The sequence below is a fragment of the Cryptomeria japonica genome, chromosome 11 (genome assembly GCF_030272615.1).
Source record: "Cryptomeria japonica chromosome 11, Sugi_1.0, whole genome shotgun sequence".
NCBI classification, from domain to species: Eukaryota; Viridiplantae; Streptophyta; class Pinopsida; order Cupressales; family Cupressaceae; genus Cryptomeria; species Cryptomeria japonica.
In genome coordinates this window covers 523,109,231-523,124,961 of record NC_081415.1, presented here as the reverse complement: position 1 = coordinate 523,124,961, position 15,731 = coordinate 523,109,231, and the positions used below count along the sequence as shown (strand labels likewise).

The 15,731-nt window shown below is 36.1% G+C and overlaps 1 protein-coding gene across 1 annotated transcript in view; it reads left to right on the top strand.

Annotated features, from left to right (window-relative positions):
• Window positions 1-4,156: 4,156 nt before the first annotated feature.
• LOC131035151 (uncharacterized) overlaps window positions 4,157-15,731 on the top strand; it is a 143,911-nt gene continuing 132,336 nt past the window's right edge. The window contains exon 1 of the mRNA XM_057966788.2: window positions 4,157-4,340. Within this exon, the coding sequence (XP_057822771.2) occupies window positions 4,271-4,340 (70 nt within the window). The 5' untranslated portion in view covers window positions 4,157-4,270. The remainder of the gene's footprint in view (window positions 4,341-15,731) is intronic.

Here is a 15,731-nt window from a genome sequence, read left to right as displayed (position 1 = left end):
TTTGGGCACACTTGGAGGGGGAAGGAGGAATTTTTAAACACTTAACCAATTTTTATGATTTCCTCCCTTCATGAGGTTGGGCTCATTCCAAAGGGATAGGAAGAATTTCCAATGCCTTAGTCAAATTTTGATGTTTTTATGCCTTTTTGAGACTTGGGTGCACTTGGAGGGGGAAGAAGGAATTTTCCCATACTTAGTCGAATTTTGTCATTTCTTCCCTTTCTGGAGACTTGGGCGCATTTGGAGCTTGGAGAAGGAATTCTTCAACACTTAGCCAAATTTTCAAAGTTTCCATGTCCTGGGAGTGCTTTGGGCCTAGAGTAGGAATTTTGAGCTCAAGGATAAATCTTCACTGCCTTGAGATTTGCATCCAAGGAGTCATTCCTGGCGCATTTGAGACCTGGAGGAGGATTTCTGGATAAAAGGCCAATTCCTACTCTTCATGTGATTTGCGCCCAGGGATAGATTCCTGGCACTCTTGAATCCTGGAGGAGGATTTTTGGACAAAAGGATTAATCCTCCTCTTCTTGGGATTTGCGCCCAAGAATAGATTCCTTGGTGATTCTGGTTTTGAAGGTAAATTTTCTGACACAACCAAAATTCGACTATCTGCTTTCTTTATTGACTTTCTGGATTTGGAACTGGATGTTGTGGTTCTTTTTGTAGTCAGTGCTTCTTCTGCTGCCAAGGACAGACCTTCCAAAATTAGACTTACTAAAAATAGTAAGTTCTTCCAAACTCAAAATTAGGGCAAACGGGGATACAATGAAACTTATTAAAAATAGACATTGCTAAAAATAGTAAGTTGGTTTAAACTCAAAATTAGGCCAATTAGGGCCACAGTGAAACTTATTAAAAATAGTAAGCTCATAAAAAACACTCAAATTTCACTGGAAGGCCCTTTGAAAGGTTTCCTTTTTTGCCCTTAGCCAAATTTCACTATGCACTTGATTACAGACTTCTTTTCCGAGTCTACAGGATAGAAACCCTAAAAATAGACAATGCTTGCTTCCAGACTTACCATAAATCATCTTCATTCATCCAAACACTGAATTCCTTGATCTGGAGCACATCTGGAGCACATTTTCATCTTTGGGGAGGAATTTTTCTAGACTTAGCCAAATTTTGGCTATTTCTCTTTCATTTCTTCATGTAGACCTTTCAATACTCAGTCAAATTTGCATCAATTCATCCTTATACTAGTGAATTCCTTTTTCTATCATTGCAATCTCTTCCTTGGATGATGATATCATCCACTCAACGATGTCCTCTTCTTAGCATCCAAAGTCTTGTTCCCCGCAATGTACCTGAAAAAGACAAGGAAACATTGTGAAGTACAAGTATCAATCAAGTTCATAGTTAGCAAGATGCAAAATTCGAAGGATAAAGCAATAATACAATGCATTTCCTAATTCTCAACTTGACAACAACTGTCAAGGATCTATACTCTTTAAAATCCATTCCATACTTAGGCATTCCATCACTTTAAAGGCCAGAATCTAGACCAACAAGACTTTATAACTCATTCCTTAAGGTCGGGAGATGACATTGGCCACAAAAGACTTGGTTTATTCAGCAAAAATAGGGGTTCCCCATTTACAGTGGGCCTATGCGTGAAAATGTCACAACAAAATCTACTGCATTTTATCCACAAACAAATGTACAAAGTGGAATAGTGTACTAGACATTGACACAATTCTTAAAGTGTAATTGGTAAATAAAAAAACTTGGGATGAGAATTTGGTAAGAATTTAGCATTTTGATGGTAAGGAAGTACTTGTTTCAACTAATTTATCTCCACTTGAAACATGTTTTGACTATTTGCTTCAAAATACGTTTCCAACTTGTTCATAGACAGCAAGAAAGTGCAAAAAGGCAACTAGTTGAGAGACAACTAAGGCAGCCAAGTTCATGGAAAGGAACATATTGATACACCAAAAGGTGCAAGGGATTTGGGAGAGTTTGAAGTCAAGTACAAAGATTGCCAATGCTAGTATTGAAAGGAGCATCACTTCAAGGATGTAAACATGGTTTGGCTTCAGTTGAGAAAGGATATGATCCAAGGACAAGGCAAGAAGATCAATGGTTCTCAAGCTTTCAGATTCATAACTTTAATTAAAAGCATTGAAATTAGTATTATAAAAGAGACAATGCTTTTTTATGAGTTGCAATCTGGCATAGGTTGTCTAGTTAGGGATCATACATGAATCCATAATAATGGGTTCTGGAAGATTATGCTATGAACTCGAGCACTAAACTATTTGGATTTGAAACAACCTGGTTTGTGATAGAAAAACTTGGGTATTTGGGTGCTACTATTTCTGACCTGAATTCAAAAGTGAAATTCGTTAAAGAATACAAGGTAAGTGGAAACCTGCAAGTATTGTGAAAAATGGACAATAACAGAACTCAAAACAAGAGTTATATGCATCAAAAGTCACCATTATCATATTTAAAATGAGTTTTTAAACACCTATTTGGAATCTCAACAATCTCCAGTTTCCAACAAATTCAAAATGCAGATTTTTTGGAGAATAAAACAACAAACAAATTATAAATTTTCAAAAAACTCTAAATTAGATACCCCAGCTTGGCGGGGTCATAACTCCATACTCGACGCTTGAAATTCAAAACCGCTTACATCGCTGGACAGGTCTCGAAGAGATCTAGTTGCAATCCTTTAACACCATGCCTTCGGTTGTTCAGTTAACAGACCAACAAAAGTTTCAAACTCAAATTCCGCTCCGAAGGCCTCCTAAAATGTGATTTACTAGAAGCTAGAAAATACCAAAAAATTATATTTTTGGTTTTTCTCAGTTCTGTCACCTCCGGACTGCTTTGGAACATCCTCAGACTATTTGGGATCAATTTCACATGATATTTCCTCTTGTAGCTATGCATTGAAGGGCCAATACTCAATGTCTTAATTAAACCTTTACTACTTTCATTTTGTAATTGTATTCAGTTGATCCATAGTATATCCTTTCTTCTGAACAGAATTATGTCTAGACCATTAACTTTGTTTTCCATGAAATTAGTATTGCATATTTCTACTGTTATTATTTATGTTTAATTTTCAGTGCTTCATTTAACACAGTCCTTTTTGCAATGTTTTACTGCTAGCCTCCCCTTGCAATCAATGGAGTCATTAAACTTTGTGAATTTGTGATATAAGTTTCCAAAAGGATATCATTTTGATGTTCACTTTGTAGAATTTTAGGGCATTTTTTTAAGTCGACTTATTTGGCCCATATGTCCAAATACCATGGGTATCAAACACATTTGTTTAATGTTCTTTTCTCTGAGTAATTGGTTTCCGTGAATCTCAAAAAATTGTACCTTATAAACTACTGCCAATTTCAGCAAGTACTGAAGGCTAGGAATCCATAGAACTGTACAACTGTTTCTGTAATATTTGGCATAATTTGAATTAATTTAGGTTGTATCTCTCTAGTCTTTTAGTTATGGAAACCGTTTGATGTATACTGTTTGGAGATTTTGTTCTAGTTTAGGTGTCTCTACAACAAAGTTAAAACCCTATAGCTGATCTGTTGGAGGTGCTCATTTTTTTTCCAAGCTACTTTATTGTCTGTCACCTTGTATCACCAAAATACAAGTTAATCAATGGGGCATCAAACTATTTAGTGAATTTAATATTCATCTCAAAGGAAAAGGACAGGCCACCTGCTTTGTTAACCAAATTCACAAAATACTTCCCCACCAACTACTATGTGAGAATGCAAATAGAAGATTGAATTTCAAACTGTAGGCTGCTGTGGAAGAGATCTAACAACAGTGAACACATAAGAAATATATGATTTTTCATTAAGTAAGTTAATTTCAACATACATCCTATTGCTAGTTGTAGTTTTTTCTTTTCAGTCACCCAGAAGATCAAAGTTGCTTTCCTTGCACTGCATTATCTTACATAGCATTCACAAACTATTTAGATGTAAATTCTCAAAACATGAAATTAAACCAGCCTGACAGTCTCCTCTTTGTTCTAGGATATTTTAGAAATTATATTTTCTACTGATGCAAATTCCCATGTACAATGCAATGGGGAGTCCCATTCCAGCCACTACAAACATTTGTAAATAAAAATATTTTTAGCTGGAAGTATCGTATTTTAAAATCTTGCCTCTATTATCTAACTTTTCTCTTAAATTGACAAGTGGTGCCAGGTGTTAAATTTTTTCGAACCAAATCAGAACATGGCAACAACAGTTTGGCCAAGCAATATTCATCTGAGAATCTTCAAGACTCAAGAATGTTGGTAGATAAAGAGAAAGATAGCTTTTATTGCTTTCCATTTTATCCTTGGGGCCACAATAAACAAGGCAAGTTTTCGTCTGCCTTTATTAGAAGTTAATTTAAATTGTTTTTATTCTGTAAAATGTCTGTCAAATACAATTGTGATGTTTTCAGCATGTCTTCAGAGAAGATAGCACGCATAATAATGATGCTACAATAATTTTGAAAGGCTTAACAAAGCTAAATATTTTCACCATGTATATGCTGCCTAGCTCTGTGAGCACACAAAAGAAAATAACTATTGCAATTCTTCTATTTTTCCATAGCAAAACTTGGTAAAAAGCAGTAGATGATCCAATCAATTAGTAGGAAATTTTGCCAAAAAGATACAGGAACATTAGTTAGAATGTGAAGCCTAGTATGAGACCTTATCGAAGTTTGCCTTGCTTATGCATGTATATTAATCGAATATGCATGTTGGGTTGGAAGAAATTCAGTGACCTTTAACACTTGTAAATTTGATACCATCATGGACAATCAAAATAGTGTTTTGAATGAATTTTTAGGTTGGAAACTGCCTCTCTCCCAAAATAATTTTATCAGTTAGAAAAAGAGCATGTTAATGCATTATCTAAGTATTCTGAAAGTAGTCTTTATTGACCTTGACAGTTTTATTCACTTCAAAGTTCTATTCTTGCTAAAGTTAGAACTAGTAATCACTTCTGTTTAAATACTCCTGCTTCCCACACCATAGAAACTATGACCCTCTTTTCTTTGTCAAGCCTGCATGAAAATTTTCCACTCCACTCCAACAGAACAAAGGTACAATAAAAGAGGGAAAGCCCTATTTTTTATTCACACAAAGCTATTTGTTGAACTTGTGAATACATGGTTACTCATTTCTTTCATGTATAAATATATCTCATAATGCAAAGCAAGGTAATCGATCGATTGCTCTGCAAATTCTGATATTGGGATCCGACCTAAAGGAGATAGCATGCAGAATCCTTTCAAGCCTTGTGGAGCCTATGAGACATATTACACAGTGGATAGGAAGCTAGGTGACCTCTTGATGGGTCCGTACCCATCTGCATCAAGTTTTGAGCCCTCTTCAACCACTTGGAACTGACCTATATGTTGCACTAGAAATAGGATGTAGAATCCAATGGAAGTTGATGTGGATCGCTCCTTGTGCTTGGAGTTGACATATAAACACTTTCAAAGATCTTTGGAAAGAAGCTATCGTACTTGGGGATTTAGGAGTCAGGAGATTAGGATGCTGAAGACCTCTTTTCTACATTTTCATTGTAATAATCCGATGGTGGTCCATGTTCCAGCATGTGGGTCCAATGGGCAAAATGTATTGAGCATATGAAGGCCCATGGGCATGTAAGAACTGTGATTTGATCAATAAAGTTTGATGTTTTTGTCTTGTGTTGACTTTGGCTACAAGGCTGAACTGTCCGTTCTGGAGCCTCCACCTTCAACTGTATTATGAGCTCATTGCAAGAAGCCATCAAGAGATCTCTAAATTTGGATGATTCAGTGACTAAGAATAGGTCCTATTCAAAGAAAGCATGCCCTATTTTCCAAAGAGAACTTTATAGAAGATCATGTCACCTCCCAAAGGAATTATCTCGCAAGCCAAATCAAGTAGAGGTATCTAAAACAAACTCCGAAGGAAAAAGATATGTTTCACATGTAGAGATCCATGAAAACTAGGACATAGGTGTTTGGAAAAGGGACTGATACATTATGTAGAGGTAGTTTTTAATGAGGATACAAAAAATGATGAGCCTAGGCCAAAGAAAGCTATAGAAGAGGTTGAGCATGAGCACCAAGGAGGGGAGCATCCAACAAGTACACTTGCAGCACTATCAGGGGCACTTATATATAATGGATTTTTTATTAGAGGGGTCTTGGTAGGACAAAAAGTGACAGTTGTGCTTGATAGTGGGGCTACTCCCAACTACATCGGTGAAGGGCTAGTGACTAAAATGGGATTGAAGACAAAAGACTTTGATGAGTTTGATGTAATTGTTGCAAGCAAGTCAATTATTCCTTGTAATAAAAAGATTTAGCAAATTGAGTTGACTTTAGGGGAGTATAAGATGCAAGATGATTTCTATGTTATCAACATGGGAGATATAGAGTTGGTGTTAGGAGTGCAATGGTTTTACTTGCTTGACAAATATGAACAAAGTTATTAGACTATGTAGTTAGTGTTCAAATCTAATGGGAAGGAGGTAGTTCTACATGGCCTTTCTAATGGGGGACCTGTTGTGACCTTTTCACACATCACCCCTTTGCTAACGGGGACCCCCTCTTTTCTTGCTTTTTGCGTTGTTAGGTTAGGGTTTTGGCTGCTTAGTGGGCAATTTTGTGTTTCCCGTGCTCGAGTCTCAGAGTTTTGATCATGCCTAGGGCCGTTTAGGGCTCTGAAGTTATAGGATCAAGCGCATAAAATTGAGATTTTTAATGATCCTAGTTTTGTCTAAGTGTTGACCCTTTTTGGAGCGTTAACGTGTTTTTAATGTCCTCATCGGTGATTTTAAGTGCTAAGGTGTTTTCGGACCTTCTGGAGTTGTTTTCTCGCTCCTAGGGAGTTATTCAAGTTGATTTCGCACTTTATCCCGATAGTTTTCCTTGTGTTACGCTCCAATTTTTGATGAATTTGCCTAAGTCCAATTGAGTTTTATTAAGTTTTGAAGTTTGCTAGTGATTCTGAGTGGAAAAATCATCATTTTTCGGATGAAAATCCGTATCCTAAAGGTTAAAAGGTCAAAATTCCACACTAGAGGTGCTTTTCCCCTCATATTCCTGACTACCCATGGTTTTTTCTTCTCAGAATCCAGACTGGACATGGATTTCCCTTGAAATTCAGACATGCCCCATTTTTTCACCATTGAGAATCCATACTAGGGTCATTTTTTCCCTTGGAAGCATTAAATTTGATTAAGTGTCAGGATTTATCCTGACTACACACGTTTTTCCACTAGGGAGGTATGGATGGAATTGCAGATGACATTCCACACCTGGGTCAATTTTCCACTAGATCTTTTGTGACGAGTTTTGAGGATTTTTGTGCAGACTCTCAGTCCAGAAGGCAATTTTCCACTGAGAGTGTTTTTAATGATTTTAAGTCCGTATTTTCATCCAGACTAAGGTCGATTTTCCCCTAGCCCCATTTTGTGTGCATTTTGATGGATTTTGGTTGGGAAATTTTGTCCATACTTAGATCGATTTTCCCTTATGGGGAATATTTTGACGTTTTAAATGATTTTGATGGGATTTTTAAGTCCCTACTTGGATTGATTTTCCCAAGCAGCTCAAATTTTGATTTAAATTGCAATATTTTAATAAAGAGAGCCTTGTTTTAATTGTTTTTTTAATAAAGCAACGATTATGTATTATGGAATGGAGTGGTTTTCATAACGGAAGGGTGCTATGTTTGGTATATACAAACCAATTTGGATAATGTGTACAACTGTTAGTATTTAACACAAATTGGTGCGATTAACACAAGGGAAAGATGTTGATAATAAGACATGTCTCTTGGCATTGTGATTTATCATTCCACAAACAAGATATAAGAAGGCATTCAAATTCATTCCATTAGGGGCATCGGATTTGGAAACTTATTTACCTTTAATCCTAAAATTGTATTTGCTCATTTGAGCAATTGCCAATTTCGCTTATTCAGTTGCAAGCAAATAAGTTTAAATCAAAGATGGCACCATTGATTGCAAGGGAGGAAAGTACATATCAGACACATCATCAACAACTTTGTTGCAAGTTGTTATATCAGGATCAGACACAACAACTATATTGCTATAGGCGATATTACCTATCATATATTGCATGTTTTAAGAGTTTATATTAGAGATAGCGATTTTTATTGTTGTAAGCAATATTATTACATCTCATTGCATAGTTACATTGCCATATTTGACATAGAAAGTGATGATTTGCACAAAGTGCAAATCATATCTATCCACTTAAGCATACATACAATTGCATATATCAGAGATAGCAAGTGACATTGATTATTGTCATTATTTATATATTTGTCTTCATATTATCAATTGCTAAATCACTTATTGTAATTCTAAGGAATTGAAGTAATTGCCCCATAATTCCTAGTTTTCTTAAAAGGGGACATTTCAGTGGTATTGAAGCATTACTTTTTGTGTTTATATTGCATTGTTCTTAAAATGGGACATTACATAGGATGGAGAAGTTGGACAAGATGGTTGCAGCAACCAAGGAAGGGGTAAAGGACCGGACAATTGCAATTTTAGAGAAGTCTTGAGCTATAGGTTAAAGAATGTAATTGAGAAAACTGATAATGTATACAGTAGTTACCAGACCTTGTTGCAAGCATTAGATCACTTGATAAATAATGGTGCAATAATAAAGCCAATATATGAGAGGTGGCAACCTAAGCATCACATCTCGAAAACATTGAGCGTGGTAACATAGCATAATCTAGATGCTCCACCTAGCATAAAATCAGCAGAGATGCGAAAAATGGTGATAGATGGAGATCAATTCATTTCAAAGAGAGAGCAAAGAATAAAGGCCAAAATCAACTTCTTCCACACATTTCAACATTGGTCAATCCTTGAGATATTGGACACAAATGGACAGATTAAAAGCTTGGAGGATTGGAAGGAAGATTTTTATTAGATTTTTCTCATGGTACTCTTGCAATTACATGAGGGAGGATGTACAAATTTTCAAGTTTACACTTGATAGGATAATTGCAATAGAGACTGGATATGCAAAGTTCATCAATCAGGCCAAGGCAGTGCTAGATTAGCACATGTGTTGTGATTGCAAGAATATAAATGGTAGAGTGACTTCAGCATGTTCAATTGGCAGAAACAATTTTCAACATCATGAGAGGAGTGGCACATTCTTTCAATTGTTTCTTCAGTTTGCTTCCATTTTCTTGTTGACATTTAGTTTTCTCAGGCACTTCAGAAATTAGTAAATTAGTATCAGTGTGCAAAGTATACATCTTATTGTCATAAATAAATTTGACTTGATGATGAATACTAGAAGGGACAACTTGCATAGCATGAATCCAAGGTCGTCCTAGGAGAAGATTGTAAGTAAGACTATTGGGCATGACTTGGATAGGCGTAGGTAAAATAACAAGTCTTATCTTAATAGGCAAGGTTATAGTACCTAAGGATGCTCTAGAAACATTGTCATAGTCATGAATAGAAAGAGATTCAGGTTGGATAAGAGAAGTGTCCACATTAATTTTATGCAATAAATCAATGCTACAAACATTAAGGCTACAATCATAAGAGGATCAGATTTTGAATTTACTTTGAAGGTAACTTGTCTTGTGAAAACACAATTTGAGCTTTAGGTGCTTTCATAGGATCAATCAAAGAAGACATATTATTGGGTGTTGCTGTAGGTGGAAGCATCTTGTAACATTCAATGATGTGTGGATGAAGTTTGGATCAAATCCTAAAGGGATATCTGGCAAGAGTAGCTTTAAGTTGTTCAATAAGATCATACTCTTTACCAAGATGTTGTGATAAATGAGGTGTTGGTGAAAGTATTGGTTGAGAAGTAGGAAGAGAAGGGATAACGAGAGGAGGATTAGGTTGCCTATTGTTCCTCATATTATATGTGTGGGCAACTGAGTCGTAACTCTCTCAGGTGATTTGTTTGGCATATTCATAAGGACTCTTAGTGACATAACCTCCTTGCACGGTAATAACCAGTTTGTTAGGAGTGTAAAAAGTATCATTATTATAGCCACCTTGAAACACAAAAAGAGCTTTATTAAGAGGTCGAGAACTGAGGAGTACTACCACCCTAAACAACAATCACAGGCTTGTTAGGAGTTTCATAACCATTCACATGTATCATATTGATCAAAGATGGTTTGGGAATAGTTGAGGAAGGTCTAGTAGAGATGCAATCATCAAGTGGTTCAGAAAGAGGATTATCAACCTTAAACACTTCTTCATGAATATGATTCTCTTTAGATTGAATGAAAGGGAAATCCTCATAGAGGGGATTGTTAGTGATATTAAACCCTTGTAGCCTAAGAGCATTCTCTTGTTCCAAAGTATCCTTAGAAGGGAGGTACATTTTAGGAGAAGGATCAACATCATTCCTACGAGGGGGATTATTGAAAGAAGTGTTGATAATCTCTTCTTGCACCAAAATGTTATCATGGATAGGATCAGTTTTGGGAGAGGGACTAGCACTAGTCATTAATGCTTCATCCCTAGAGGGAAGGTTATTGAAAGAAGGTATAGTGTTACTAGGAAAGGTAGCCATCATATCATCCTCTAGCACCAAATGATCCTCATGGGGGAGGTACACTCTAGGAGAAGGATCCACATCACTCTTCAAAGATTCATCCTTGAGAGAGAGATCTTGAAATAAATATTAACAATCTCTTCTTGAACTAGGGTGTCTTCATGGGTAGGGCCAATTTTGGGAGAGGGAATAACACTATTTATTAATGCTTCATCTTTAGAAGGAAGAGCATTAATAAAGGTGTTATTGAAATCATCTCCTTGCCTCAAAATGCCCTTCGTAGGATTTTTAGGAGAGGGGTGAAGGGTCATAAGAAGGTCTAAGAAACTATCATGATGCAAAGACAAGTCGGCTGAAGGCCGATGTTTTATCTTAGAATCAACGACATGGAATGGGGTTCGGGGCAGCACCCTCAAATTGTTTTTGGCATGAAAATCTGAAAATGTCCTCTTTTTTTTATACAATGCAATGAAAGAAACAATGCAAAGAAAGAAAACTGAATTTCTAAGCAATGAAGCAATTATGTGATTAACTAAGTGCAAGCATATGAACTAACCAATACAATTAATGAAAGTGCATAAGCTATATGTTTAAGAAATGGTTACAAGTATGAATGTTTAAGTGTATACAAATAAAAATGAAAATCAAAATTAATGCAAGTGTAAGAATGTCGGGTTCACCAAACTGTATTGGATGAAAATGGAATCGGGTAGTGTTAAGACCTAAATCCACTTCCACACAAACATTGGAATATGAAAGAACCTAGAGGAGTGATCCTCTTTGACTAACTCTTGTAAAAGAGAGTCAAGGGATACTTCTAGGGTTTCTATTCCTTCACTGCTATGTAAAGAGATATGCAAAGAATATGAGAATGTAAAACTATTATGAAAGAAAAAAGAAAAGTGAATGTAACAGCAAGTACAACTGACTGACTGATAAAAAAATGAGACAACAAGTACAAAAATGACTGAAGGATCTGATTGTGCACCTGTGACCAAAATCTGATCTTGAACTAACAGGACCAAGGCATTGGGCACCTTGGTCTACTGAGCTATAGTCTGGAGATCTGATTTTAGGGACACTTTGGGTAGTGACTTGAAAATATGGAGGAGCACAAGGAGGACTAGGGCATGGGGTGCCTTGGTCCTGGGACAGGTGCGTTGGGCACCCTAGTCCCAGAAAACCAAGCTCAACTTCTAATGGTGAATCTGCACCTGTATCTTGAGAGTTCTCAAAATCTTCTTGCTTTGAAAGATCCCTGATGGATCCCCTTGCTGATCCGCTGTAATTTTTAAAATAATAAACTATATTTTTCCTGTGATTTTGCTGATGGTCTTACAGAATATAGAGAAGTTGCAGAATGTTTGGTTTCTTTTTGTATTTTTTTGAATATATAAGCAAGTAATGAATAAAGAACAGCAAATAAGGAAGGAAGCTGAAACAAGTACGAACATTCAATTAAATCAGAATTGATACAAATCGTACCAGGCAGATTTATGATTTATAATATCCAGATTATTCCCTACGCACTGGGGATGTGCTTACATCCAATAATGGCGCCAACTGAAGGGTAGATGATGAACACAAACCAAGAACACCAGCTATGGATGAATGAAAGTCTTCACCACTTCCAGCGTAAAGTGTACCTTCTATAATGGTGGCATCAAGCTGAAACAATCACACCCCAGCTGGGAAATTCAACCACCCTGCTGAAACCCTCACCAAGCAATTTGAATCTCCACAAGGAATAGCGCATACACTCTGACCAATAATGCCAATGCCAAAAGAATCCACTGCCAATCAATAGCTAAGGGCTACGTCCCAGCCAGTACCAATCATGGGGTTTGCATCCCAGATTGAAGAGTTGCTCTATCAGAGCAATATCGCACCAAACAAGTTTTCAATATGTAAAAGATAATGAGAAATTAGGTTTCCTTCTCCTTATATCTCTTTCCTTCCAAATCGAACCCTAAAGATATATGAAAAGTGCGCTTTAATATAAAGTCATATTTCCCAATATTGGGCGCCCAAGTATAGAAAAAACACCACTTTTTCCATATAAAATAACTCCAAGCGCCAAAAGGACCCTAGCAAGTGAAAATCATTTAGAAAAGTTCAAGACCTTTCCAATGAGCTATAACACATGGGCATGCGAATCTAGATGAAGCCAAAAACCCCTTATTACTCCAAAATGGCTATAGACAGCCTTATTTAAAATATTAAAACGCTAACTTAGGAAATATTTAAATATATTAAAAATATAACCCAAATAGCTACAGAAAGCTCGAAACACACCAAAAGCCTGAAACAAAACCTGTCACCTATCTGTGATTGATGTCAGAAATCATGGATCAACTAGCAGTCTCATCCCTAGAATCTAGGGATGCTCCTAGAAACTAGGAAACACACCCAAATCTCCTGAAACTGAAACCATCTAAAAGGTCATGAATAACCTCACGACCGGTAACTGTCATGACCTCCTAAAATTTAGGGATATCCCCTAAAATCTAGGATCTGCTCCAAACTGCCTGTAAAACCAAAAACCAGTCACTATATGCATTGAATGAGTCCCAATCATCCTCTTCTAGCCTACGAGACTCCATTGATAGGCCAACTCCTTCGTCTTTGATGTCCACTCTAGAAAGGGGACATGACACGCTTCAACAAGTACCTGTAACTGCATCTACAATTTGAAAATGGTAGAGTTGTGGCTATATAGGGTTTTCCATAGTCAACCCCCTTGTTTTGGTGATTTCCACCTCCACAAATAGCCGATATTGTAACTAAAAATATCTGTGTTCTCTTGAATCTTATGTGTTTTTAAGATTACTATGAGCTAAATGCAAACTAGATTTCTACCCAAGTGTATTAGAGCAAACCCTAAATGATTGTAATGAGAATGCTTTAAATCACAATTGCAAGGCAAATCTAAAGCAATAATGTGAATTTGAAAACTAATGTGATGTAAATCTGAAGCTCAACATAGAGACATAGGAACAACATGAAATCATACTGAATCCTAAGAGAAATACAAGCCAATAAATAGTCGGTGATTCCCTTATTATTCTCCAATGATTCCTTAAACTTCCATGGTTGATGAAGATGTTGATGAAGACCTGATTAATGAATGATTTTGCATATCTGAGAATTCACACAAAGCAACACTTTCACTTCACAAGGATCTCCTTTCGAATTGCTAGATTAGGATCCTCAAATGAGGAAAAAAATTGCTATATATATGAAAACCTAAGTATGAATATGATAAAAAGCCGACTTAGAATCAATAAAATTTGACACCAAACGGGATTTGAATTATAGAAGATCGCCAAATTATCCTCCCGAAATTTGGGGAAAAATGTATACTACTTGGTCCTATCAATCTTCTTCCGATTTTCTAGGGATGTGAGATAACGTGATTCTAATGCCAAATCCAACTAAGTGGCTCAAACCAAGATGTGTAGATATGTGAAATATGCCTTGAAGATTGAAAGTAGGGTAAGCTTAGGATTAATAAAAAGGGGCGCACCTAGGATCAAGGGCCCAATTTTATGATATGTGAATTGATGAGAGAGAACTTAGGTTTAATCAAATTAATAATTAAATGCCTAAAGAACTCCTATAATGTATAATGAAATGCGACACACTAAGGTGGGTGCTAACCTAAGCGTGAAATTGGACAACCTAATTAAGGGTGTACAATTTACGATGCTACAAGTCATTTCTTGTCAACATTATCTACAATAACCTTTTTATTATGATGATTGATGACCTAACATCAATTGCCTTGGCAATTCGTTGAAAGATGAATCTTTGTTATTTAACTAACAAATAGAAGTTTTTTGTTCATGTTAGGAACACATCAAACTTTCTTGAAAGTACAACTCAGAGTATTGTTCAGTGTGACGTCAATATTAACATGGTGAATCCATCCATTACCTAATGAAACAGTTTTGCTTCTACTTTTATCTTTAGCAATTGTTACATACCTGTCTCTATGACACGCATTATGTTTGAGGGTCCTTGAATGAAATACCAAGATGTGGGATCAACTGACTATTTTTTTGGATACAACAAATGCCAAATAAGTTATCTCTTGGTCATCAATCTCTACAACTTTCTCTAGCTTTGATCCCCTTTGGCATGGTAAATGTCTCTTTTTCTTTTGAAAATTTCTCAGTAAATGTCTTGGCTTCTGACAATAAAAACATATAACTTGGGATTAGTAAGAACTAAGATGCATTGCCTTTTTCAAAGGAATCAATTGAATGCTTGCTAGTTTTTTGCTTACCTTTGCCTATGATCCTTACACCGAATACATTCTTTCTGTATCGATTGAGGTTTCCTGTCCTTTATTCAAAGAAGTGTTGATAACTTCTGAATGTTGAACTTTTGGGTCTCCACAATCAAATGCAAGGATTCAACAAATGATCCATAGGATGGCATAAGCTCTATAAGACCAAAGCTATGATATAAGAATCATCCACTTGTTTTTGATAGCTAACAATTGATCACCAAGATCCTTTAATTGTAGCAAGTATTCAAAGATAGGTCGCCCTTGCAGCTTAGTAGGAAACAAGAGATTCTTAAGGTACAATGCTTGTTTAACTTCTGATGTTTGGTACATGTTCTTCAAGTATTCCCATACTAGTGGCACTCAGTTGGCATTCCATATTTCGTGAACCAATTTATCTGTAGTCGATAGCTTAAGAAGAAGTAAATCTTCTTCACATCTTCTATCAAAGTCTGCAGGATCATCAACTATACTCTCTTCTTTGTTCAACACAATTTGATCAAGCCCAAATGGCATTCCGGTGTTTAGGTACTAATTCGTCTGCAACTGACAATTTTAGAAGCAGTGAAGCTTCTTTATGTCTTTTTTCAAAATCTTTAGGATCATCATCTAGTCTCTTTCCTTTGCTCAACACAATCTTATCAAGGTCATGATAAACACAATAGTGATTATTCTTGAACTCCACAAGGTGGACATTTTCTTGGTTTAACTTTTGAGACTCGGGTGAAATTAAAATTTGTATATTTTTTAATTTTTTAAGTTTTTAACCACCAATAGTGGATAATAATATTACAAAAATCAAGAGCAAAATAGTAACCTCAAATAATTTCAATTAATATAATTTTAGTCAAGCTTCTACATTATATCTCGAACTTTGGACATTCATTGATTC